General features: G+C 45.4%; 1 protein-coding gene and 1 long non-coding RNA gene across 4 annotated transcripts in view; one reads left to right on the top strand and one right to left on the bottom strand.

Annotated features, from left to right (window-relative positions):
- CYB5A (cytochrome b5 type A) overlaps positions 1-13,241 on the bottom strand; it is a 38,331-nt gene extending 25,090 nt beyond the window's left edge. Inside the window, exon 1 of one of the 3 annotated variants that reach the window (XR_013443240.1) lies at positions 12,984-13,241. Coding sequence is in view for 1 of the 3 variants with exons in the window: in XM_036122325.2 (XP_035978218.1) it covers positions 12,984-13,112 (129 nt within the window). In the remaining 2 variants the exon portion in view is untranslated. The remainder of the gene's footprint in view (positions 1-12,983) is intronic. The other 2 variants (XR_004926547.2, XM_036122325.2) reach the window with 2 other exon arrangements.
- Positions 13,242-13,356: 115 nt separating this feature from the next.
- LOC144379824 (uncharacterized) lies at positions 13,357-19,130 on the top strand. Its single transcript, XR_013443241.1, has 2 exons — positions 13,357-17,822; positions 18,048-19,130. It is a non-coding gene; the product is annotated as an uncharacterized LOC144379824 (long non-coding RNA).
- Positions 19,131-24,910: the final 5,780 nt, after the last annotated feature.

Here is a 24,910-nt window from a genome sequence, read left to right as displayed (position 1 = left end):
AGCCCAACAGCCATTCGGCATCAATTTCCTAATACATTACACTTAAAAACTTTTAATTACTCATCCAGTAAATACTTGTTGAGTCCTTTCTATGTGCCATCATTGTTCTGGTTGCTGGGAAACTTCAGGGAATAAAGCAGGAAATATATCCTTCCGCGTATGCTGGAGAATGTATCCTCCTGCATTCACGGAGGGAGATGGACAAGCACTAAGTATAATAAGTAAATTATACAGCATGTTAGACGCTGGCGGGCTACAGAAAAAAGAAAAAAATAGAGCAGGGTAATGAAGCTGGGGTGCAGGGGGCTGGGAGAACTTCCCCTTTAAAACGGGGCAGGGGTCAGGACAAGCCTTACTGAGAAGAGGAACAGGTGAGCTATGCAGCTATTTGGGGGAATAAATTCCATTGCAAAGTACTTAAGGTGGGAGAGCTCCTGGCACGTTCACAGAAGAACAAGGCATCAGTATGTCTGAAGCGGGACATGACAGGAAGAAGGCGGCAGAAGGAAGTATCAGAGACGGAACCGGCACCAAGCGACATGGGACCCTGCAGCCATCAAACAGACTCTGGCTTTAACCATGAAAGGGAGAGCGAGCCGCTGAAGGTATTTTCTGTTTTAACTATATTGAAATAGTTACTCACAAGAAGTTGTAAAAACAGTACAGAACCGGTGCCATGAACCCATCACCCAGACTTCCTCAACGATGACATCTTACAGATGCACAGAGCATTATCTTGGCACAACCCAGGTCGGCAGTCTGACTTTCTCAGCCAGTTGCTGTGGGCACGCACGTGTCTGTCCGGTGTGTCCCAGCCTGCAGCACTTTCCCACATGTATGCCATGCGCTACAGCTCTACCATCACAAAGGGCTCCCCCTGCCCGTTCAGTCAACCCCATAACCTCTCATCTGTTCCTCACTCTGTCACCTTGCCATTTTGAGAACGTCCCATAAATGGAACCACACTGCATGCAATCTTCTGAGATTATCTTTTTTCACCTGGCGCAACACCCTTGAGATTCGTTCAGATTGCTTTGTTCCCTTTTTGGTGCTGAGTCATACTCCACTCTACGCATGTACCAGCCTAACCATTGATGCACTAAACAACACTTGAGTTGTTTCCAGTTGGGGGATATGACACATAAAGCTACTAGCCAACAGCCGTTTTATATCAATTCTCTAATCTTTCACAATTACAGACTGTTAATTATTCAATCAATAAATACTGAGTCCTCTCTATGCACCAGCATTGTTCCAGTTGCTGGGACTTGTGTACAGGTTATCAGACGGACACAGTTGTCATCTCTCTCGGACAAATGGCTAGGAGCATGATTTCTGGCTCATATGGTAAGTATATGTTCAACGTTTTAAAAGCTGGTTGATTTCCAGAGTGTCTGTACCATTCTGCATTCTCACCAGCAATGCATGCCAGAGTTAATATTTCCACATCCTCACCAGCATTTGGGTTACCAGTACTTTTTTTTTAATCACAGCCCCCTCCCCTTTTTTAAAGATTTATTTATTTATGTCAGAGAGAAAAGAGAGCATGAGAGTGCATGCACAAGTGGGTGGGAAGGACAGAGGGAGACAGAGAGAATTTCAAGCAGATTCCCTACTGAACGAGGAGCCCCACGTGGGCCAACGTGGCTGATCCCGTGACCCTGAAATCATGACCTGAGCCTAAATCAAGAGTTGGACACTTAACCAACTGAGCCACCCAGGCGCCCCTATCATAGCCTTTCTAAGAGGTTTGTAGTGGTACCTCACTGTGGTTTTAACTTGTATTTCCCTAGTGGCTAATAATGCTAGACATCTTTCCATGTGTTTATTTGCTATCCATGTATCTTTTTGGAAGAAATGTGTATTCAAGTAGTTTGCCCATTTTGTATTGGGATTGTTTCCTTATTGTTGAATTTAGAGAATTCTTTATATATTCTGGATATAAGTTCTTTGTCAGATACGAGATTAGAAAAAAATTTTCTGCCAGTCAGTGGCTTGTCATTTCATTCCTTTAAGAGGGTCTTTTAAAAAACAAATGTTTTTCATTTTTATGAAGTCCAATTTATCCATCTATTTTTATATGGACCACACTTGCACTGTCATGTCTAAGAATTCTGCCTAAGTCTCTTCAAAATATTTTACATTGTATATTTAGATCTGTGACCTACATTTGGGTTTTTTTTTTTTTTTTTTTTAATCAAGTGTGAGGTTTAGGTCAGGATTTATTTTTCGACTACTAATGTCCAATTGTTCCTGAACCATTTGTTGAAAAGGCTGCCCTTCCTTGATCAAATTGCTTCTGCATCTTTGTCAAAAATCAGTTGGAAGTATTTGCATGGGTCTACCTCTGGGTTCTCTACTCTGTCCCACTGATCTATGTTTAGGTTTCTCTGCCAGGACCACACTTTTCTTGATTGCTGTAGCTATCACCTAAGTCTTAAATCAGGTGGTGTAATTTGTCATGAAAAGGTTTATACAAGAAAGCGGTGTGTTCTGACTTACCTTTTAAAAGGCCACTCTACTGTAGTGAGAGTCTGCTGTCCCAAGCAAGGGACACCAGGCGAGGAGCAATGGTACTCAGACCAGGGAGACAGCAGGAGAGGTGGGAAAAATTAGTCAGAATCTGACTATTATAAAATTGGAGACCACAGAATGTCCTCCTGGATTCAGGTATGAGTGTGTGGTGTAAGGTAAGGGTGTGAGGTAAGAGAAGAGTCAGCTATGACCTCAAGGTTCTTGACCTGAGCCAATGGACAGAACAGTCATCAACTGAAGTGGGTAAGTGTGACAACGGCGCCAGTTTTACAAGGGAAGGTCAGCTGAGTTTTTAATATGTAAGACGTAAGGGGCCTAGCAGACATCTAAGTGGAGATGTGAAGCAGACTGTGGATACAATCCCAAGGCTATGGAAGAGGTCTTTTTGCCCTGGAGATAAAAATTCAGAAGCTGCCAGCATATTCAAAGTCATGACATTGAATGAGATGGCCCAGGGAAAGTACAAAGCACTGGGCTGGAGGGCACTCCCCCCGCCCCCCCCCCCAGGTCAGAAGGGAGAGAGAGCAGGACCAGGGAGGTGGGAGAGAAGGGCACTGGGAGCCACTTGTAAGAAGTGTCTCCAAGAGAGAGGAACATCTGGTCACGGGGTGCAGGAGAATCAAGCAGAGGAGAGTTGCGAATGGACCAGCGGCATCACTGCAGACCTTAGCAAGAACGGTCTGGGTAAACTGTTTAAGAGAACAGCGAAGACAAACTGAAGGCAGAAGGCTTAACAACCTTCTCAGGATTTTACTCCGAAAGGGAGCAGACAACAAGGAGCGCCAGGAGGGGGAAGTAAAGAGGGGCCCCATGTGAGTGTGTTTTAGGACAGCAACAATAAGGCATGCTTGGACATGAGCGAGAACCACCCAGTGGGGTGAGGGCTGAGGAGGGGGCGTGTTCGTGCAGAAGAACAGTAGGTAGCTGAAGAAGGGACTCTGGGTGAGCAGAAGGAAGTGGCCTCACTGGCTTTTGGCAGACTGTACCGGAAACCCCAGGCTTTGACTCTCCACTTTCTCCTCTTCACTTCCTAGGAGCCTTGCTGGGGGGTCATTCTTAGAGTCCAGACTCTGAGGCTAGGCCATAACTGGAACTGTCCTTACAAAGTCTCTCCAGTTTCTAAATGTTAAGTCTCTGGGACAGAATTCCAGGCAAACGTCTATGGACCAAGAAAGGATCATGTCATAATAACACTAGTAGGTAACATTTGTGGGGAAAGAGAGAAAAAAAGAAATAAGACAGTATAGGGAATGTGTCTGTGTCCCTCCATCAGACTCTCTCCTCCTCTACCCACTTAAGGGGTATTTACTGAGCACTTACTACGACGTGCCAGGATATGTAGCAGTGAGTAAGATGGACAGGGGCTCCGCTGTCTGGTGGGGAAGGCTATAAGCAGGCAAACCAGAAAAACAGCAGGTATCAAAGTATTAGCAGAGAAGCAAAGCAGGACGATGGGACAGATGATTCCCGGTATTGCAAAGATACTGAGCCGGGAGCTCAAGAGGGTAGTGATCAAGGGGATATACACCAGGCAGAGGGGGACTAATACAAAGGTTTATGGCAGAAACAAGCCTGACTTGTCTGAGAAACAGAGGGCCTGAGCGAGGGGTGGTGGGCAGGGGGATAGTATTACTACCTGCGGTGGGGGCCAGATTACGCAGATCTCATTAAACCAGGACACAGAGATGGGATTTTATTATAAATGCAACAGAAAGCCATTGAAAAGAATTAAGCAGAGAAATGGCAATCTGTTTGCACAAAATGAAGTTTTTTTATTGTCTTCAAGAAGTTACATTTCTAATAGAGTTACGACATACATTCCCCAAACTGAAAACTCAAAGCAACCACCAATTTGGCGGAACCAGTGAAATCTTGGAGACTGGGTGAGGTCATGCTCTGAGGAACACAGGACAGAGTCTGGCCAGTACCGCAACCTTGTGGCAGATACAATCAAGAAGACAGAAGGGAAGCAGCAAGAAAGGGGGGAGACCTTCCTGGTGGCGGGGGAAGCTCCCAAGGCTGCAACGTTAAGCGGAATGGTGACACAGGCAGACAGGGCAAGGCAGGGTGTCACACACAGCTCCGGGGATGAGGACCCACAGTCAGCGAGGGGGTGGGAAGGAGCAGGAGGGGATTAGCTGAACCTATGCAGGGATTTTATCAGAGCAGTAACCTCATCAGATTTCCCTTCAGAACAAGCCCTCCCGGGGCACGCACTCAAGAAGCCTATCCAAAACAGCATTTCACTCTGCACACATGCCTAACGTACACGTAAAACAATCTCTTCCTTAAACAACAGGACACTGGTTCTTAAGACCATCCAGGTGTCATCTGTATTAGGAACAGAGTCCTTGAAGACTCCACCAAGACACTCTACTTAAAAAACCTCCTGTAAGAAACTAGAATGGCTGGTGATCTCCTTCACCTTCTAGAGGGCAAGATAGTAAAATAACAACAGATAGAAAGAAAGGCACATTTTTGCCCTTTGACCTTCCAAGAGTTTTCATTTTGTTCAAATATTTCCATTCCCAACTTCCCTTTGCTTTCTCCCTGGTTCCTGCAGTGATCTCTGGACATGGGGTAGAAACCTCAAAGCAAATGACAGCAACTATGTACCCAATGGATGGCTCTTGTCTCCTAAAGCTCTCCCAGTTATCCCAGGTCTCATGCCCTGGTCATGGGGTTAGCTGAACAACGTGGGCTGGGGAGTCCTGCAATCCATACTTTAATCCTGGCTTTGTCCTCACTGGCCATGTGACTGGAGCAAGTCACTGACTTCGTTCTCTTACCTTTAAAAAGGAGAACACACTGCCAACCTAGGAGGATCATTTTGGGGATTAAAAGTACAAATGCAAAGGAGGGATTTGTGCACAAAAAGCACTCAGCGTACTATCTAGCACATACTCAGTGCCAAGCAACGTTCAATGAGTGTCTCCTGCTATCATTTCTACCATGAGTCCACTGGGGATCTCTACCAAGGGAGGGAGTACACATGACATTTAGTTAACACTTTCTGAAGACAGAAGGAGGAGAAAGCAGGCTGGGTATATTTTGTGTCCCGGCCAATTTCGACACAGCTGTGCAAAACTCAGTGAACAGCCTGTCCATGATAAGCAACAGCCAGCCCTCCAAGACACGGGTGGGAAAGTCCACGCTCTAGGCTTTCACTGCCGAGGAGCAACAGGTTGCCCCCCCTTGAAAGCCGGTACAGAAGGCCCTTGACTGGGCTTGGAGCCATGAATGCCGCCCTCCCTCTCCCACCTCCCCTACCTAGCATCCCATTCCTCCCCAGCAGCAGTGCTGGCTCAGGGCCATCCTTCTGGACACGGGGACCTCATGGGCCTGACCACAGACACAACTCTGCACCAAGAACGTGACTTCTTGACGTAAGCTCCCAGTGAGCAGAGATCACTTACCAACAGGCTGCTCAGACCAAATTCTACTCGCCCAGAGTAGAATTTCTTCAATTCACTCTCCTGATCTAAGACACAAGCAGCCAGTTAATAAATACGGACACATAAATAGGTGCTCCCAAGAAAACCAGATTCAAAGATAACAGAAAAGAAGCACACTTCATCAAGACAGAGGAGGGCAGTGAGCCACTGCTATTTCCATCCTCATTATGCTGTTGCTACCTCAGGCCACATTCCTGAGTGCTCCAAACTGGACTAGCGCTGGAAATTTTAGGATAAACAAGGTGTTACTTGCTACAGCTGCATTTTTAAGAAAATGTATATGCTAAAGGAGAAAAAAATGTTTCCATACGCTGCCCCTGCTGAGAAAAATACACACCCAAATAATTCAGGAGAGGAGGGTAATCAACTACGTCTCTCAGTCACTAAAGAAAACAAAGCCCTGGGGAGAGCAAGTCTCACTGGAGTGTAAGGCAGGGCTGTGGCCACCAGTACGATCACCGTGGGCACTCCGGGAACATGCGACAAAACGCACAAAGCATGTAACTTCTCACCCAGCAATGCCGCTTACAGAGACTTACCTAAGGAGACAATCACAGGAGGCAAACTAAACAATGAAATGTGTTAAAAAAAAAAAAAAAAAAAGAGAGAGAGAGAGGATTGGTTACATAAATTATGACACATCTACCTAACAAGAAAGCACCCAGGAAGAATATAATTTACTGACAGAGAATGGTGCCCTCCACGTATAGGAGGACAGGACAGATTACCAACCAGCACACAGAGTATTTTATCATTTACATACAAATCCCCTGTGCAAGGGTGGATGTGTGTAAAGCCATCAGGAGGCTGTTCATCCAGAAATTCATGGCGGTCACCACAGGCAGTGGAAACTCTGCGAGTTTTGACTTTTCCCTTGCTCTTTTCCACACTGTTCAATTCCTTAGAGTATTCATGTGTTCTTTCCCCCAAAAGCAATAAAGTTGTATTTTTAAAAGAGCCAGAAAAGAGATGATACCCATCACGCACAGCACATAGTCCTCAAAAATTGTATTTCAAGCGAGTATTTGTATTTGGAATCATTTTTGCTTTTAACATTATAATTTGGTGTGTGTTCCTACTAAATAAATATTGAACCTTCCATTTAACAAAATTTTAACACTTAATTTATAAGAACACTTTATCTTAATCAAAATATTTATATACTTTGCCAAGTGCTTACACATATATTCTTCTAATGTTCACAAACTTGATACAGGGGACAGAATAGTCCCCATTTAAGAATGAAGAAAATGATCTAGAGATTTTACCTGACTCACCTCAAAACAGGTCTAAGATGAGACCTAGTTTTCTTAACCCCCATCCAACACTTAGAATATCTAGCAGGACCTGGGTTGTTCAAACTCCATTATATTAAAAGGTACCCATTGCAGGGTGCCTGGATGGCTCAGTGGGTTAAGCCTCCAATTCTTGATTTCCACTCAGGTCAAGATAGACCTAGGGTCATGGGATTGACCCCCTCCCCCGCCCCGCCCCCCGTGTTGCTTCAGGCTCTGCACTCAGTGGGGAGTCTGCTTGTACCTCTCTCTCTGTTCCTCCCCCAGCTTGTGCACACGCACATGCTCTCTCTCTCTCTCTCTCAAATAAATAAAATCTTAAAAAAAAGAAAGAAAAAAGGTTACCCATTGCTTGTCTTCTATGGTTCTGGTGGACTTTTGGAATACCAGAGACCTGCATTCAGTAGAAATGAACACTGTTTACTCCTTGATTTAGCCAAGCTGTCCTGCATAATCTATTCTCCCTTCCTCTGGAATTTCCATCCACCTTAAAGATTAAAAAATCAAAAGTTAATAATCTCAAGTGTTGCTTTCTGTTGTTAAATTTTTACTGTTTCAAAACAGAGTAGCTCACAAACACTCTTGAAACCTCTTCTCAAAAGCAGCAAAAAGTTACCAATAAAAAAATTGCAGAAATAGGGGTGCCTGGGTGGCTCAGATGGTTAAGCGTCTGCCTTCGGCTCAGGTCATGATCCCAGGGTCCTGGGATCGAGCCCCACATCGGGCTCCCTGCTCAGTGGGGAGCCTGCTTCTCCCTCTCCCTCTCTCCCTGCTCATGTACTCTCTCTCTCTCTGTCTCAAATGAATAAATAAAATCTTTAAAAAAAAATTGCAGAAATATAAAAGAGGCCCTGCCCATAGGCTCACATTCCCCAAGTAGCCTTGTGGCTCTGCCACCTGTTTACCCAAGATGCATGAGCCACCTTTACTCCTAAGGATCTCTTTACATTACCAAACTACAGATGTGAAATAATAACAACATTCCTATTTTACATTCATCAAAGACATATTTGCAACCACAGCTCTTTAGTAGTATCAGATTCAGAGTATTATCAAACTTCCTTGAAAAAAGCAAAGGCACTTAGAATTTTATCCCTAAACATGTCACCCCATATCAAGGGATACAGTCTTCTGTGTTTTTCAGAATTAAGGACACGAGTTTCAAACACCCACTCTCTTCCTGGGTCCAGGGGAACTGAGGTCCCCCAGGATCGGAACCACTGGTTTCTGCAAAATAGGCAGCCATGTTCAAGGAAAATAACAAAAGTAAGTCCCTACATCAAAACTTGCTATTATGAACGCAAAGTCTCGGAAAGCAAAAACAATGAGCCAGGAGCTGACAGCTTTGTGAAGCAGAATGCTGTTAAAGGATATCCAAGACACAGCTACAGAGCATTAGAATCCCAGGACGACCAGAAAATGTTCTACAGAAACGAGGGGACAACTTGACACAAAGGCATTCTCCTCTATTAGGAAGATGCCAATTTCATAAATCAAACATCTATTGACTGAAACTGAAAGCAAGTTAATATAACTTCATCAATTATAAGATGCTTTTTTCTCCCCTCCCACAGCTCTTAAAAACTGAATACACACGGCTGCCCAAATAAAAGAAAGGGAAATGCAAACCATTTTTTTTTCCTCCCAGCCCCAAAAGCCTACGTTTTCTTTTTTTTTAAGATCAAGAGCCTACGTTTTCATTTCAAGTAACTGTCTCTCAAAGTTCTATAGTCATTAGCCCTGCTGATAATATAATCAGGTAAGACAAAACCAAACTGCACCAAAATAAATTTAAAAACTAGAACTCAGGACTGAAAAAAACAAAAACAAAAACCTACTCCAAAATATGCAGGCAACAAAGGTCATAATCCTGTAGGTCAACATCAGATAGTAACTAAACACCTGCTGGTACTTAGCTTGCCACTAATAAAGAGCTGGCCTGCCCTCTCAGGTGTCTACCCTCCCCTTGAACAACAAACCAGTTTTTTAAGGCCATTATTTCAAGAGATAGAGCTCGTTGCACAACTTAAAAACTCCACCTGTGCTCTTGACTGGAAAGATATAATTTTTATAATCCTTTCTCATTTCAACATCACCTGCCAGATTTACACCTTTACCTGAAATCTCCTATTAACACTCAGCTACATAAGATACTACAGAAAACAACACACCAGCCCACCCTTCCCTGAACTAGGAGTTTGCGTTTACCCATGTGTCTGGTATTGTGTTATGTGTTTAACCAGCATTATTATTTTTTTAAAAGACTTTATTTATATGACAGAGAGAGATAGGGAGAGCAGGAACACATGCAGGGGGAGTGGGAGAGGGAGAAGCAGGCCTCCCACTGAGCTGGGAGCCTGATATGGGGCTCGATCCCAGGACCCTGGGATCATGACCTGAGCCGATGGCAGACACTTAACAACTGAGCCACCCAGGCGCCCCAGCATTATTTTAATTCTTATAATAACCCTGTGAAGTAGACACTACTATCATCCTCCCATTTTACCTTAAAGTAAGGGATCTGAGGCATAGAGAGTATAGGTAGCAGACAAATACCCCCTTCCGCCCATCACACTATACGTTTTCTCAACATGAATGCAGACGTGCATATGAACGTATAATATTCTGAAAGGAGAAAATGCTCCGCCAGGAAAAGTCTTGTTGTCCATACGGATGGGTGAATTCATAGTAGAGGGAGATCTAGAGCCCATAATGATTGAAAGTTCACTTTAGAGGTAGGAAGCCGTCCCCCCCCCCACTCCAAAAGAAAAAAGAAAAACCTTTCATACTTCGGTAAATTAGGGAAAGCAGAATATTCTTTAGTTAACATACAAAGTTTCATGAAATCCTGGAGCTTTTAAAATGATGAAAGTGTCAGGGCAGGAAGGAAGAGACAGATATCCTGGGCCCCTTTCTCTGTTTCTTAAGATTTTATTTATTTATTTGACAGTGAGAGACACAGCGAGAGAGGGAACACAAGCAGGGGGAGTGGGAGAGGGAGAAGCAGGCTTCCCACGGAGCCTGGAGCCCGATGCGGGGCTCAATCCCAGGACCCTGGGATCATGACCCGAGCCGAAGGCAGACGCTTAACAACTGAGCCACCCAGGTGCCCCCCCCCCTCTGTTTCAAAAGGAGCTATGAGATAAACAGCACTGGCAGAATAAAGTAATGGAAACAGGAGGGATCTAGGAAGAATTACACCTGGCAGAATGGGCCGCAGAACTGGAGAGGATTTGTGTTTAAGATGCAGGAAGCCATGGGCAGGGATCCTAGGATGGGGTATCACCCCAGAGAGGCCTGCCCTCCTGCCAGTGGGTCCAACTGCAAAATGTCAGCCACTTTGCTCTGCTACCTTAATCCAGACCCCGCTCTGTACACCTGTGTTGTCCTTTCCACCCTGCCACTGTGGACTTCAGGCCCTCTTTAGAGAGCTCACGGCCGAGGCCTCACACCGCCCTCCGGGGTCTGCTCCAGACTGAACTAGACTCGGTGGACCCCAGCACGGCACTGTTTCCTGTGCAACGGAAGCTTCTGAGAACAGAAATGATGTGTCTTCCTCTAGGGTTGTAATCTACCGAGGGTTTGGGAGACACACCCAAAAGAGTTCAGAAGATACTGAGCTCACTGATCAAAAGGAAGGGCATGACGACCAGAGAGCAATGGTGCCCCAAACTCAAGTCGAGGCAGGCTACTACAGGGAGCATTTTACCAAGGACCAACTGAGAAAAGGAAACAAGTATAAACTTGTTTTTATTTATCTCACTATAAATAGTTTTTAGTTATCTCACTGTGTTAGTTATCAAATATTAGTGCCAAGCTCATTTCACCGCATTTTACCTATTACCTAACACATTCTCCTCAAGCTACTTTCAGAGTATAGAAAACAATAAAATAAAGGAATTGGTCCTCAGCTAATTTACCCACCCAACAGCTTGTTCGCATCTCTTACAATTTTACTCAGAAAATTTTGTGCAATTCTCTTTCCTGCCTCATAAGAATGAAATGTAAGTGGTTTAAAATTTAGTAATCTTCTCTTCCTTAAGAGTTATGCAAAATGCATTTTTAGGACAGTGATTCCCTACTAGGAGTGATTTTTGGACACTCGGAGGCATCTGGAGAAATTTTGACTGTCACAACTGGGGAGGGGGTGCTGACATCTGGTGGGGGAGAGGCCAGGCAGCCGCCTGTACAACACAGGGTACAGAACAGAACTCACAAAAAAGGAAAAAAAATATTTCAAAAAATATCCTATTATTCTTTCATAAATGCTGTTCTTTTTTACAGATAGAAACAAAGAAAGCACACACTGAGTCTTAAAATTCTAGAATTACACATACATGGGAGAGGAGGAAGGAACAGCTGAAAGCAGACCTTTGGCATCAATTGGCCCTGATGTTACGATGCAGGGCTGTGAGCTCCAGATGCGCTACCGCCTGTGGCTCTGGAGAAAGGACAGATCAGTGTGCTTCCCTACTATAAGCCACTCCTAAATCGGAACACTATTTTATCTTCTGGCACACCACCAAATGACAATTTAGGAGTAAAGTATCTTATTAATAAATGTCTTCAGCTTTTTTTAAACACAGTTTTTAAAAAAGTGCTCCTCCAAAGTCCTTTGATGTAAATTGTGATTCAGCTAAGACCAGGCTTTTATTTTCATTTCCCCTCCAACTATGTAAAAAAATTCCCATCACTACATATTCTCATTTGTTTGGCGGGGGGGCGGGGGGGGAGGTAGAGGTGGCGGCGAAGGAGGATCCGTGTTGTATTCAGATTTATGGTTCAAAGTCACCCACAGTGATAAAACAAATCCAGAGGGAGCAAAGAAAAGCACCTTAGAATCTGCTGCAAAAATTATATCCTAACGCAAAGAATCCCATCGAAGGAATGTCTTCCTTTAAGTGAGGTAAAGTTCACAACTTCCAAAGCCAAGGACCGAGTCCCACGGCAGATCTCCCCACCCACCCTGCCTCCTCCCTCAAAGCCGCACACACAGGCGGGGTTAACGTCCTAGCCCCAGAGTCCAGCACCGAACCTCGCCGTGAAGTCCTCACTGGAAGCGGTTAGCAATCACGGCGCTCCTTCCTGGGGCACAGGGTGCGCGCGGATGCTGCGGGTGGGCCTGTGGGGGCCGCGGCGAGCGGGTGCGGGCCACACCCGACCTCGGACCTCAGGGTCTTCTCTTGCGGGATGCTACAGCTCGCAGGACGGGCGGCCTCCCGCCGGCTACTACTGGGAATCCACTCCCGGAGTAACAGAAGCGGGACGACCCCGGTCTTTGCTTGAGCCCCCGCTTTCCGTACACCCACAAGGGAGCGTTCAGAACCCTTCCGCAGCGGCGCCTCTCCCGGGAGGACGGCCCCAGACGCGCTCGCTTCCCACTAAGTGCTAAGTGGCGCTCTCCTGCGCGCGGAGGGAGGCAGCGTCTGCCGGGGGCCGGCCCGCCGCGGGCGGCTAAAATGGCTCGCCCGGCAGCGACGCCGGCTGACGCGCCCGGGACGCTCCCAAGTGTGCGCGCACAGGTGTGTAAGTACAGGTATGCAAACACAGGTGCAGGCGGGAGGAACGCTCTCAGGCGTGCACGCACGGGCGAGCGCACTCCTCACAGTCGCACACGTCAACCCCGCCGCGCTGCGGCCAGACAACTCGCCTCACGGAAACCCCAAACTCCAGCCAGCGTCACGTCTCCCCAACTCACCTCCTCCAAGAACTTGGTCAAATCGTACACCTTGTGGTGCAGAATCAACCAGGTGCTCTTGCTGTGGTTGTGCTTCTGGATCTCTTCCAGGGTGTAGTACTGGACATCCTGGTCCGACTGCTCGGCCATTTCGGAACGCGGCGAGCCTCAGGCCGTGCAGACAGCAGCCGAGCCGGGAGCAGCGGAGCGCGCGTCTCAGCTAGCTGGGCCCGGGACATTCCGGGGCCCCGGCCCAGCGCCCACAGCAGGGCGGCCCCCGCCGCGGAGGGGGCGGTGGCGCACGGCCTCCGATGACTGGGCAGAACGCGTGTCACTCAAGGGGCCCGCCCTCGGCCGACAGCGTCCGCCAACCCCAGCGCGCCCCAGCCCAGCGCGCGGGCGTCCACTGGCTGCAGAAGGTGCCCTTCAGGAGCACGGTGGTTGGAGCGCGCGGAGGGCGTGGCGAGCTGGGGCGGGGTTTCTCTTGCATCTGCGCTGAAGGGTGCGGGGCAGGGGGCGGGCGGCACCCGGCGTGGTGTACCCGCGTGGGGCGGCGGGGCGGCGGGCCAAGGAGGGTCCGCGGGGGGCCGGCGGCCGCACGCCATCTTCGCCGCGATTTCGCAATCAGGGCAGAACAGCCAGCCCTGAATTTCACTGTGCAACCAACTCGCTCCGCCGCGAGTCTGTTAACTATTAAACTGTTAACCTGATGGCACAGTCCCGAGCCTCGGGGACTTAAAACACGCAGTGCCATCTCTCTGCTTCAGTGAAACAGTGTGCTGCACAGAATCGTCACTCAGTAATTCTGCTCGACACTCCCCTCCCCGGGGTGCCCAATCTCACAGGAAGAAAGCCCAGGGAAATTATTTGTGCTGTACAAAGAAAAGGTCCTGATTCCTCAAGCTCTGAAGCACTTCTAGGCTGTCGACCCTGACTAGGCGAGTACTTGCTTTAGTGTCCTCTTTTGTCTCAACGGTAGAGTGTTCACATAAATTCTAAAGGATCAACAGCACTTGGACTCCGGAACAGCAATTCCCCAGCTGAGCGAACACCCATAGGAAGATTTACAAATGTTTGAGGGAAAAAAACGGAGAAATCTCAGCATATTATCAAGTCATCTATTAAGGCCCTTTTCAGCAGTGAATTCCAAAAGGACCTACACAGCAGGTTACACATGTAGGTCATCTTCCTAGAGATTCAACACAGCTCTTCCACATTAGGAGCCTCATAAATGTTAGTTCCCTTGCCCCCTGCTTACTCCTCCATTGGATGCATGGCCGTGGAGAAGGAAGCATTTTTCCAAGCTTTCCAAATAGCCTTCACATATGATGGAATACATTGGTTTTCAAATACTGAACCAGCCTTGCATCTCTGAATACACCCCACTTGTTTATTGCTAAATTATATTTTGTTAAAGAATTTTTTTTTTAATCTGTGTTTATACGAGAGAAATTGGTGTGCAGTTTTCTTTCACGCATAGTATTTGTCTGGTTTGGGTATCAGAGTAATACTGGCTTCATAGAATGAATTGTAAAGTATTCTCTTTTTTTCTATTTTTCTGGAAGAGATTTGTAGAATTGGTTTTACTGCTCTTTAAAAGTAGAATAGGTAGAGTTCTCCAATGAAACCATATGGGCAGATTTCTTTTTCAGGAGGTTTTAAACCATGAATTTAATCTCCATAACAGTTCCGGAACTATTCAAATTATCTGTTTCACACTGGGTGAGTTATGGTATTTTATACTTTTTGAGGAATTGATCCATTTCATCTAAATTGTCAAATCTATATGTGGTGTTGCTCATAATACTCCTTTATTATCCTTTTGATGTCTGTAGGGTTTATACTGATATCCCCTCTTTAATTCCTGATATTAGTAATTTGTGACTTCTCTCATTTTTTGGTTGTCAGCATTGCTAGAGGTTTGTCAGTTTTACTGATCTTTTCAAAGAGCCAGCTTTCTCTTTGATTTTCTCTATTTTTCTTGTTTTCAATTTCATTAATTTCTGTATTAGTTCCTTCTGTTTGCTTTTTGTTTTTTCTTTTCTTTTTTTCTAGTTGCTCTAGGCCGGAGTTTAAATTATTGACTTGAGACTTTTTCTCTTTTCAAATGTTTACATTTAGCGTTACAAAGTTCCTATATATTTTAAAAATAGTAAACCAGATTATACTACTTCCCTAAACAGTTCTCAGAACTGCTGAGTCTTCCCATGACTTCTAGCAGAACAGTGAGTCTCCTGAGATCATGGCTTATATCTATAATCCAACATCAATACTGTTCTAGATGTCAGTCTCAGTTCCAACTCCAGAAGTGGTTAAAAACAAAACTCTGGCACTAGTGATCTGGATCCTGCCCCTGGTTTACTGACTTATCAGATACATAACTATGAGCTAGTCAGTTACCTGTTCTAGGCCACTGCTTATAATATGCTTAGTACAAGTTCTGGCACACAGGCAGCATTCAATAGATTTTAGCTCGTACTGCTATTATTATTCTACAAGGCTTCCTTATTCTAAACACAGGTATGAGGAAACATCCTATCTGGCAGGTGCTTCAAGGTGAAGTAAATCTAGGCAAATTTGGAAACAAACGAACCTGAGAAATTAAAGAACACAAATATTTACAAACTCCTGACTTCCCCTCCAGCAAAGACCTTTTTATAAACACGTAGAAAACCAACTCCAGGGCGCCTGGGTGGCTCAGTTGGTTAAGCGACTGCCTTCGGCTCAGGTCATGATCCTGGAGTCCCTGGATCAAGTCCCTGGATCGAGTCCCTGGATCAAGTCCCGCATCGGGCTCCCTGCTCGGCGGGGAGTCTGCTTCTCCCTCTGACCCTCCCCCCTCTCATGTGCTTTCTCTCTCATTCTCTCTCTGTCAAATAAATAAATAAAAAAAATCTTTAAAAAAAAAAAAAAGAAAACCAACTCCATCCCTAAGTTCCTCAGGTAAAAATATACTGTAAAAAGCACTGTTTCTTTTCGACTATAAGGCAAAAGTAAGCAAACATGATTACATTTTTACTAATTTTCTATTTCTGTCACTCATGCACAAGATGTGCTTGAACAGCCTTTTCCTGCCCATTGATAGTTAAATTCTCCATTATATAGGTATAACCATAGAGAACTGGTTCCCTCAAACAAATGGGCACTTCTACAAAGATGGGACTCCCAATTCAAATATCTACACAGATAATTTGCATTGTATCCAGGTCTTTTAAATACTTTATTAGCATAAGTTAACTTTTTCCTTCAAAAAATTTCTAAATCTCTCATCTATATAGCCTATTTGGTTGATTTCTAAATAATTTCCTATTAGCAATAATTTCCAAATTTTTCTAAATATTTTACATTTTTATTCATTTTCAAATAAAGCACATATGGCTTGAGGTTGTTTCTATCCATGTAAAACACCAAATGTCAGTTGAGAATCTGTTCAGTTGGACTGCAGAAGCAGAAATGAGGAGTAGAGAACAATGGCTATTATCTGACCACAAAGCTCATCAAATGTCTGAAATTCATTGCTGAGGTAGGGCAATGTTTCTCACTAACTTCAAACGATGACAAATTAATTACATATCTTATTGTAAATACATTCTTAGGCACATTTTCCTTGTAGGTCCATTTTTAGAAGCAGGCAAATAAGGAGAATGTTTGATAGTAGGACATGGCTGTAATATTACATTTATTTTTTAAAATCTCTTTTTGTCTCCAGCACAAGTAAATGGAATAAGAGCAAAATGGTATACATAAGGAAAATTCCAGATATCCTATTTAACTTTGTAAAGGGATTAGGTTTCCAGACAGTTCTATGAAATACAGTTGATGGTGTATTTCCCAAGTCAGAAGCTTACAAATTATCCAAGTCATCTCAAAATTGATTCCATCACCAAGTCCAAGAGACTTTCCCTCCTAAACATCTAATGATTGTTCTCCTCTTTTATCTCTAGTACCATTCTGCCAGATCTGCCTTTCATGATTACCTGCCTACCTGCTTACAATAACTTAACAGGTTATCCTTCTAGTCTTCAATTCCTCAGGTCCATCTTCCATAGAAGAATGAATCTAAACTAAAATCAGATCACAACACTACTTGCCTAAGACTTTCCAATGCCTCCCAATGACTAAAGTTCCCATTCCTTACCAGAGCGTCCAAGATCATTCAAAATCTGCCTCTCTCTAGCTACATCCTTTGTCATTTCCACCTCAAACCTACAGCCTAGCAACAGTGAGCTATTTTTAGCTCTCTAGAGACACAGCATCCTATCCTCACTTCCATACCCTTGCTCAAGTCCCCTTCTCTGCCAGAGTACTCTCCTCACTCCTTTCTCCCACTTCCTTTTTCTGGGCCTAGAATTCAGGACTCTTTTTGACTCAGCTTAGGAGTCAACACTGGAGGAGCCACGTGCTGATCATGATCACACTCTTTCCCTCCCACTAATGCCTACTCAGTATTCCTTGATTCTCTGATTATCTCTATCACACACTCACTAAGTCATCAGTACACACATCTGCCCTTCTCACTGGGCCAAGAGTTCCTCAAGGGCAGATACTCTGCTGGTCACAGCTGTGTCTTCAGCACAGTGCTTAGCACTCAGTGTGTGCTCAATAAATGTTTTTGGATGAATAAAGGTATAAACTTATATAGAAGTTGGCATGTAAGTACTTGGAAATGTCATAATTTTACTTTAACCATACTGAAAAATGTGGATTAATTTATTTACCTGTCACTAGCAAGAGGCACTTGTTTTCTAACTTTTCACAAGACATCTACTAAAGATAAGTTTTCTTTACTTTTCCCAAGTTTCTAACTTTTCCCAAGACATCTACTAAAGATAAAACTGTTTTCTTTCTGGTGGCGCCTGGGTGGCTCAGTCGTTAAGCGTCTGCCTTCGGCTCAGGTCATGATCCCGGGTCCTGGGATCGAGCCCCGCATCGAGCCCCGCATCGGGCTCCCTGCTCCGCGGGGAGCCTGCTTCTCCCTCTCCCACTCCCCCTGCTTGTGTTCCCTCTCTTGCTGTGTCTCTCTCTGTCAAATAAATAAATAAAATCTTTAAAAAAAAAAACTGTTTTCTTTCTTTCCCAGCCTAGGAAACAAAAAAAGAGAGGCTAAATGCAGCAGCAGCATGAAAATAGCTTAAAATGAACAATGTACACACCTAGGAGCAATCCAAAGTGCTTGATGCAGCCACGTAAATGCACAAGTGATGTGAATGATGAAGAGGGCAGTGGAGTTCTTGCAAGCTGGAATCGCTATAAAAATATCACTTTGGACCTCTAAGGTTGATGCTAGAAAGAAGTAAATATTAGTCTCTGGATATCCTTATTTGCCTGATTCTCTCACTGATTACTGATATCACTCCCTGCCACCCACTACCACCCTACTCTCCTCCTTGGCACTCTGGCATAAGTATGAAGAAACAGCTCTCTCTTAGCTTTCTTACAGCAGGGCCAGAATATTCAAATGAACTTCGCTAAAGGAAGCAAAAAATAATTTTCCACAATACAGTAATCCTAGAGCCTGATAGAGTCTGTTTATCTTTAATAAATGAAGCAGTGATGTCAACTGAATCAGTTCATTAGATTCTTAATTCTCCTTAAGTGACTATGAGCACACACCCAGTGGGAGCCCTTTCTAGGGACACATCATGCTAAATCCCAGTCTCCCTCTCTATGTTTGAGGACAGCTGATTATGCTCCACCCACAAATACAATCTTAGACATCCAAACTCTTCAAATTCCAGGTCAAGGTGCATGCTGAACACAGCCTCAGCCCCCACCTGGGGCTTATCATCCTAGTTCCAGCTTCCTGACTAAAGATTTGACTCTTCCCCAGGTAACCTTTCTCGGAAATGACCTATATTTTCATGTGGTACCTGCCTTACCACAAAATATGAACCAATCTTTGTATGCCCACACAGTTTAAACATGATTTAGCATAATGCAACAACCTTGATCTTCATAAAAGAGATACATACATGTAGTCAAACTAGTGGGTGGAATCTTTAAGAGGATTCCTTCCCATCTTGAATGCATGTGAGTGAGATAAGGGGAAACAAACATAAGTAACTCATATACCTGGTAAATTGAATAAGCCTGTCCACAAGGTTGTCATCAAAATGTATCCTGTCAGTAAAGTTTTTCCCTGGATAAAATTTCTGGATGGCCCTATGACATTTTGTGTTTTATTAATTAAAAATAATGATGTAATGTTCATATAAGTGAATGCAAATACATGTTTTGAAGAAGAATATAAATGAACACCAATGAACACTTTATTTGACTTGGGGACTATGGGCTCCTCCTACATCCCATCCTTCTGCCACCCAAAAATCATTATTATCCTGAATTGTGCTTATTGTTTCCTTGCTTATAAAAAATATTTATACACATATAAATACATCAAGAAACAATTCATTGTTCAGGGTTTCTTGGAGAACTACTGAGCCTTATAAAAATAGAATTATACAACTATGTAGCCTTCTAGGATTTTTTCTGAACAAGGATGCTCTTCGCAGCATTCTTCATAATAATCCCAACTGGCAGCAATCTAATTGTCCATTTAATCTCAGAAAGGATAAATTGAAGTATATATACACAATGGAATGCTATCCAGTAATGAAGATGAATAAGATAATGCTACCCTCAATAATATGGATCTCACAATCATAATGTTTACAAAAGAAGCAAGACACAAAAGAATTCATGTCGTATGCTTCCATTAATACAAATTTTCAAAAGAAGCAAGATTAACTTATGATGTTAGCAGTCGAAATAGTGATTACCTTGGGGGAAGTGGGGAAGTGGCTGGGAGAAGGCATGAAGGGGAATGTTGGAGATGCAGGTAATGTTCTACTTTTAGGTCTGACTGGTGGGTGAACAAGGATGGTCCTTTTCGAAAAACCATAAAACTGTCTACTTACGATTTATTTACATTTTAATTTTAAAAGATTTATCTATGTTGTTCCATAAAGCAACATTTCATTTTAATGGAATAGAACTGGACATTTAGTACTTGGGAGTTTGGTGATGTGGGCATAATTGAAAATTTCAAATATCTTTAATTCTGCCTTGTTAAAATTGTTGAAGCCAGAGGCCATAAGTTCAAAGCAGAGATATTAAGAACATGAAGTGCTGACAGGTGTGCTTTTCAGAATGAAGAACACGAGACTTTATCTGTACTTAAATAGATAAGAAAAGCTAGTGAATATATACATTTATTTAAACTGAATCTATATTTATTTTCACCTTGTCCTAATGCAGTTTTTTCTTCCTATGTGTATATACCAGGTAGGATAAAGAGCTTTTCTGTAATCTTCAAAGATTTGTTTTAATAATTCCAATGCCTGCTGACATAAAGCCAGACTATAAAAGTTTAGGACAGGGGTGTCTGGGTGGCTCAGTTGGTTAAGTGAGGGACTCCTGATTTTGGCTCAGGTCATGATCTCAGAGTCAAGAGATCTAGCCCCGCCTTGGGCTCCACATTCAGCAGGGAGTCTGCTTCCCCTCTCCCCACCTTGGGTGCCTGGGAGCCCTGCTCTCTCTCTCTCTCTCAAATAAGCAAATGTTTAAAAAAAAAAGAAAAGACAAAAATTTTATTTGTTTTATATTTGCTTCAGAAGATTGTATATCGTTCACTTAACGTTGCTGTTTGTCATAGGAGGCTCATTTTGGTCATCAATCTTGTGATAATCACCGTGATCTCCCAGCTGGTTATAAGTAACCAAACAAGTATTGAGCACTTTCTTACTGAGTTACAAAGATACCTAAAAGCACTCCTCTTTGCCAAAGTTTATTTTGCAAATACAAAATAATTACTTTAGTGGATCAAACGTTAAACACAATACAAAATCTCATCCTTTCACGATACACCTTTTGGAACCTGGTAAAATATGAGTTGAAAAATGGCTCTTCTCTTAATAAAAATATCCTGGCACTCCACCTATGAGGTTGCTCCTCATCTCCAGAAACTTACTTATATGGAGTCTCCCGGGACTCAGTGTAAGGACTTCTGTTCTTCTACACTCTCTCTCTCGGTGATCTGGCCTCGTGGTTTTACATTCGGTCTGTTACATACAGATCCTCTTCACTTCCCAACACCGACATGTCCGGGAAGTGCAGCCCTCCTGATCCTCATCCCCAGACGGACTCCTCCTTCCTCCTGGGGCCTTCCCCTTCTTGGTTAATGGCAACCCTGTCCTTCCAAGTCCCTACTCAAACACCTCGGAGCTATACGTGGCTCCTCTCTCTGAAACCCCGTATCAATCCACGTCTGAAACGTATTTAACTTCAAAGCATGTTCACAACCCAAGCCCATCTCCCCAGCCCCCCCCCCCCCCCCCCCCGATCCAAGCCGCACCACTGCTCTCCTGGATCACGGCCATCACCTCCCAACGGTCCCCCTCCCGTCCCTCTGTCCCCGCCCGTCCATTCTCAGCACAGCGGCCTGGGTGCACCTATTGCAACGTGCACGGCTTAGGACTAGTGCTGTGTGTCCCACTTCAACCTCTCTGGGCTCCACCGCGGCCAGCTGGCCACCCTCCTGCCTCGGCCCTTGGGACTCGCTACTCCCTCTCCTGCAACCTGTCCCCCGACATCCATGCGGCCACCCCCTCCATCGCCTTCGTGTCTTCATGGGGCCGCCCCCTCTGTCGCGGCCTCTCCCAACACTCCCTGGCTTTCCATCCCATTTTATTTTTAAGCAATGCACCTACCGCCATCTACCATATTTACATTTTGCTCATTTATCCCATTTTCTGTCCCAAAGAAAATGCAAGGTCCGCGAAGGTAGGGAAAGTTATTCGCTTCACGGTCCATCACTAGCTCCTAGAAAAGTTCCAGGCACACAGCAGGCGCTTCATAAATACCTGTCAAACGAAGGAGAGGTGCCCGTAAGGTGCTTGCACCCAGCTGCTGCTCCACAGAGCGCCGCAGAACCTTCCAGTCACGGACCCTTCGGCCTCTGCGGGCCTTTCATGGGAGGCAAAGGGCGCACCTGCCTATGTGAGCCCGGAGAGCCGGCCAGCGCGGGGAGTGGCGCCTACAGCCCCCCAGCCGATGCGCTTTGTGGGAGGGGCTGTCCTCTCCCGCCACAGCTGCAACACCTCGCGCCCCGGATCCCGCTTGGGCCAACCCCAGGTCTTCTCTAAAGGAATGGCAGGGGCCGCCGGGCGCGCGGGCGTCAGCAGCGTCGGTGGGAAGAGCTGAGGCGCGCGGGGCATGCCGGGGACGCGCGGGGCATGCCAGGGGAGCACGTAGCACATGGGGCGTGTGGCGGGGGTTTGTGGGGCATGTCGGGAGAATGCACGTGCCGCACGTGGAGAGAGCGCAAAGGTTGCTGGGAGCACGTGGCGCGCGGGTGGTGCTGGGGGCGTGTGGGCCTGACGGGAGGCGTGCGGGGCGTGCTGGGGGCACCGCCCAAGAGCAGCGAGGAGAGCGCCGAGGCGGCAGGTGAGGAGCGCGGGGCCTCCGAGCAGAGGGCGAACGTCCCTTGGGCGACATCTGGGTGAGGGATCCAGAGAGGCAGCACGGAGGCCCCTGCAGGCCCTGCCTCCCGCCGCACCCCTTCCTCACGCGAGTGTGAAGGCCTGTGCGTCCGCCTCACGAGGCGACGGCGTCGAAGGCGCTGCTGGTTCCCTGTAACCGTCAGGGGGCTAGTCCGCTTGGGGGCCCCGTGCCCTCGCCCCGACAAGCGCGGCGCATCTCTGGCGGAGTAGGGTGGGACGGGCCCCGGGGCCCAGTGTGGGGCTAATTCCTGGGGGCAGTGCTCAGCGTATTCCCGCTGAAGACCCGGGGCGGGGTGCTTCCTGCGCGGCCCGTCCGCGCCCGGAGAACACGAGGCCCGCGGGCAGGTGCGGAGGCTGCGCGGACCTTGCGGGCCCCTGCGGCCGGCACAGCATGCGGGGCCCAGGCCCAGGCGTGCAGCGCTCCAGGCGGGTGCTGGGGCGACGCCGGGAAGGAGGACAGGCCCTGACCGCCGCGCGGGGACCGCTCCTGAGCTCGGACCGCACCCGCCGGAGCGCCGCATAACGGGGAGGAGCTGTAGCGTGCCCCGAGCGCGGCGGTGGTGCTCCGGGCAGCTCTCCGGCAGGCTTTGCGAAGCCGGCAGCACTTCCGCGGTGCCTCCGCCGGAAGGGGTTGGAGGAAAAATGACCGGAGTCCTATTAGTGGGAAGTAGGTTAGAAGCGAAACGAAGGAATCCCAGACCCGGGCCTGCTCTCTGGCCGGGGTTCTTCCAAGTACTCGCGGTGGTTCCTCTGCGCCCGCGCCGTAGTGGATTCTTTGCTTTATGTTCGACTCGTTCACTTTTGATACCCTTTATTATAATGCTTCAGAGAAAGTGGATTTTAGGCAAAATTACGAAGTAGGTTGTCTTTGCCTTGGAACTTGTATTTTTCAAAAAACCTTTTCATAACAGTGAGGGTTAAAATAGAGCGGAAAAGCAGAAGGAATGTTTTTATTTTTAATGTCAGAAATCCCATTGATGAGGTCATTAACACCGTATGGGAATTTGTGTTAACCTTTCTAAGAGTATTTCCCATTTTAAAAGAACCAAGTGGTCCTGGAGAGATGAGAATTTCAGACCGTCGAGTGTGGCGGCTGCGTGGGAGCCAGCCAGAGGGGCACTGTCCGCCGTCGTCTTATACCACGACGTTCGGGTCCTGAGCTCACGCTTAAGGCTGGTCGCGCGCCGGATTACTGGGCTGATAATGGGATTACTTTCCTTCTTAAAGGGAGAAAATACGTTGATGTTTAAAAGTTTGAAGTACTAGAATCTGTTACCCTTACCCCTGCTGTATGTGGGCACGTGAGAGAAGTTGATTAACTCAGCTACTGTAACAGTCCAGTTCTGTCTAATACACAGGATAGACTTCAGAGGTCTGCTCTGAATTATCAACTAGGAAATAGGTCCCAAAAGCGAAGTAATTTTGGAAAAGGAAACTAGATAACAAAAATTAGAGACCTTAGTAAATACTTCTTTTCATGTAAAAAGATGAAAAATATATTCAGCCTTGAAATGCTTTACAGAGATAACCTGAAACAACAGAAGACTTTGTTATACATTTAGATTTTCAAAAAATTATTATTGTCATAGGAAATACTTTTTTTTCCTGAAAACAAAATGAAACTTAAGAATAGCCAGGAATTTTAAAAGAGTTTATTAAATAAAGACAATGGAATAGAAATATATCTAGTATCTAGATCAGAGTAGGCATTTAATAAATAGTAGCTCATTTTTGTATTATTGTACTCAAATTATTTTACTTATGATATAGAACTTCAGGCTTGTAATTCTACATTATCTTTTTGGAATGATGAAAATTTTCTGATATGTATTGTGATGATTGCATAACTGTGATACTAAAAACCATTGAATTTGATAATATAAAAAAAGTGAATTGGGGCACCCGGGTGGCTCAGTCGTTAAGCGTCTGCCTTCAGCTCAGGTCATGGTCCCAGGGTCTTGGGATCGAGCCCCACATTGGGCTCCCTGCTCGGCGGGAAGCCTGGTTCTCCCTCTCCCGCTCCCCCACTTGTGTTCCCTTTCTCACTATGTCTCTGTCAAATAAATAAATAAATTCTTAAAAAAAAAAAAAAAAAAAAAAGGTGAATTGGAGGTTATTTGTATTACATCTTAATAAAATTTGTAACAAAGTTCTAGCAGGTTAAACAATTCTTTTTTAATTAAAGATTTTATTTATTTAGACAGAGTATGTGTAGGGGAGAAAGGGGGTCAGAGGGAGAGAGCGTCTCCAGCAGACTCCCCACTGAGTGCAGAGCCCGCTTGGGCTAGATCTCACAACCCTAAGATCATGACCTGAGCCAAAATCAAGAGTCAGTCGCTCAACCAACTGAGCCATCTAGGCTAAACAATTCTTAAGGGCAAAATGTTAGTGATATTTAAATGCTAAAGTCTGCTAATTTGTTTTTATTGTCTTATTCTAACACAATAT

This window comes from Halichoerus grypus, chromosome 13 (assembly GCF_964656455.1).
Source record: "Halichoerus grypus chromosome 13, mHalGry1.hap1.1, whole genome shotgun sequence".
Classification (NCBI taxonomy): Eukaryota; Metazoa; Chordata; class Mammalia; order Carnivora; family Phocidae; genus Halichoerus; species Halichoerus grypus.
This window is presented reverse-complemented; position numbering and strand designations above follow the sequence as displayed.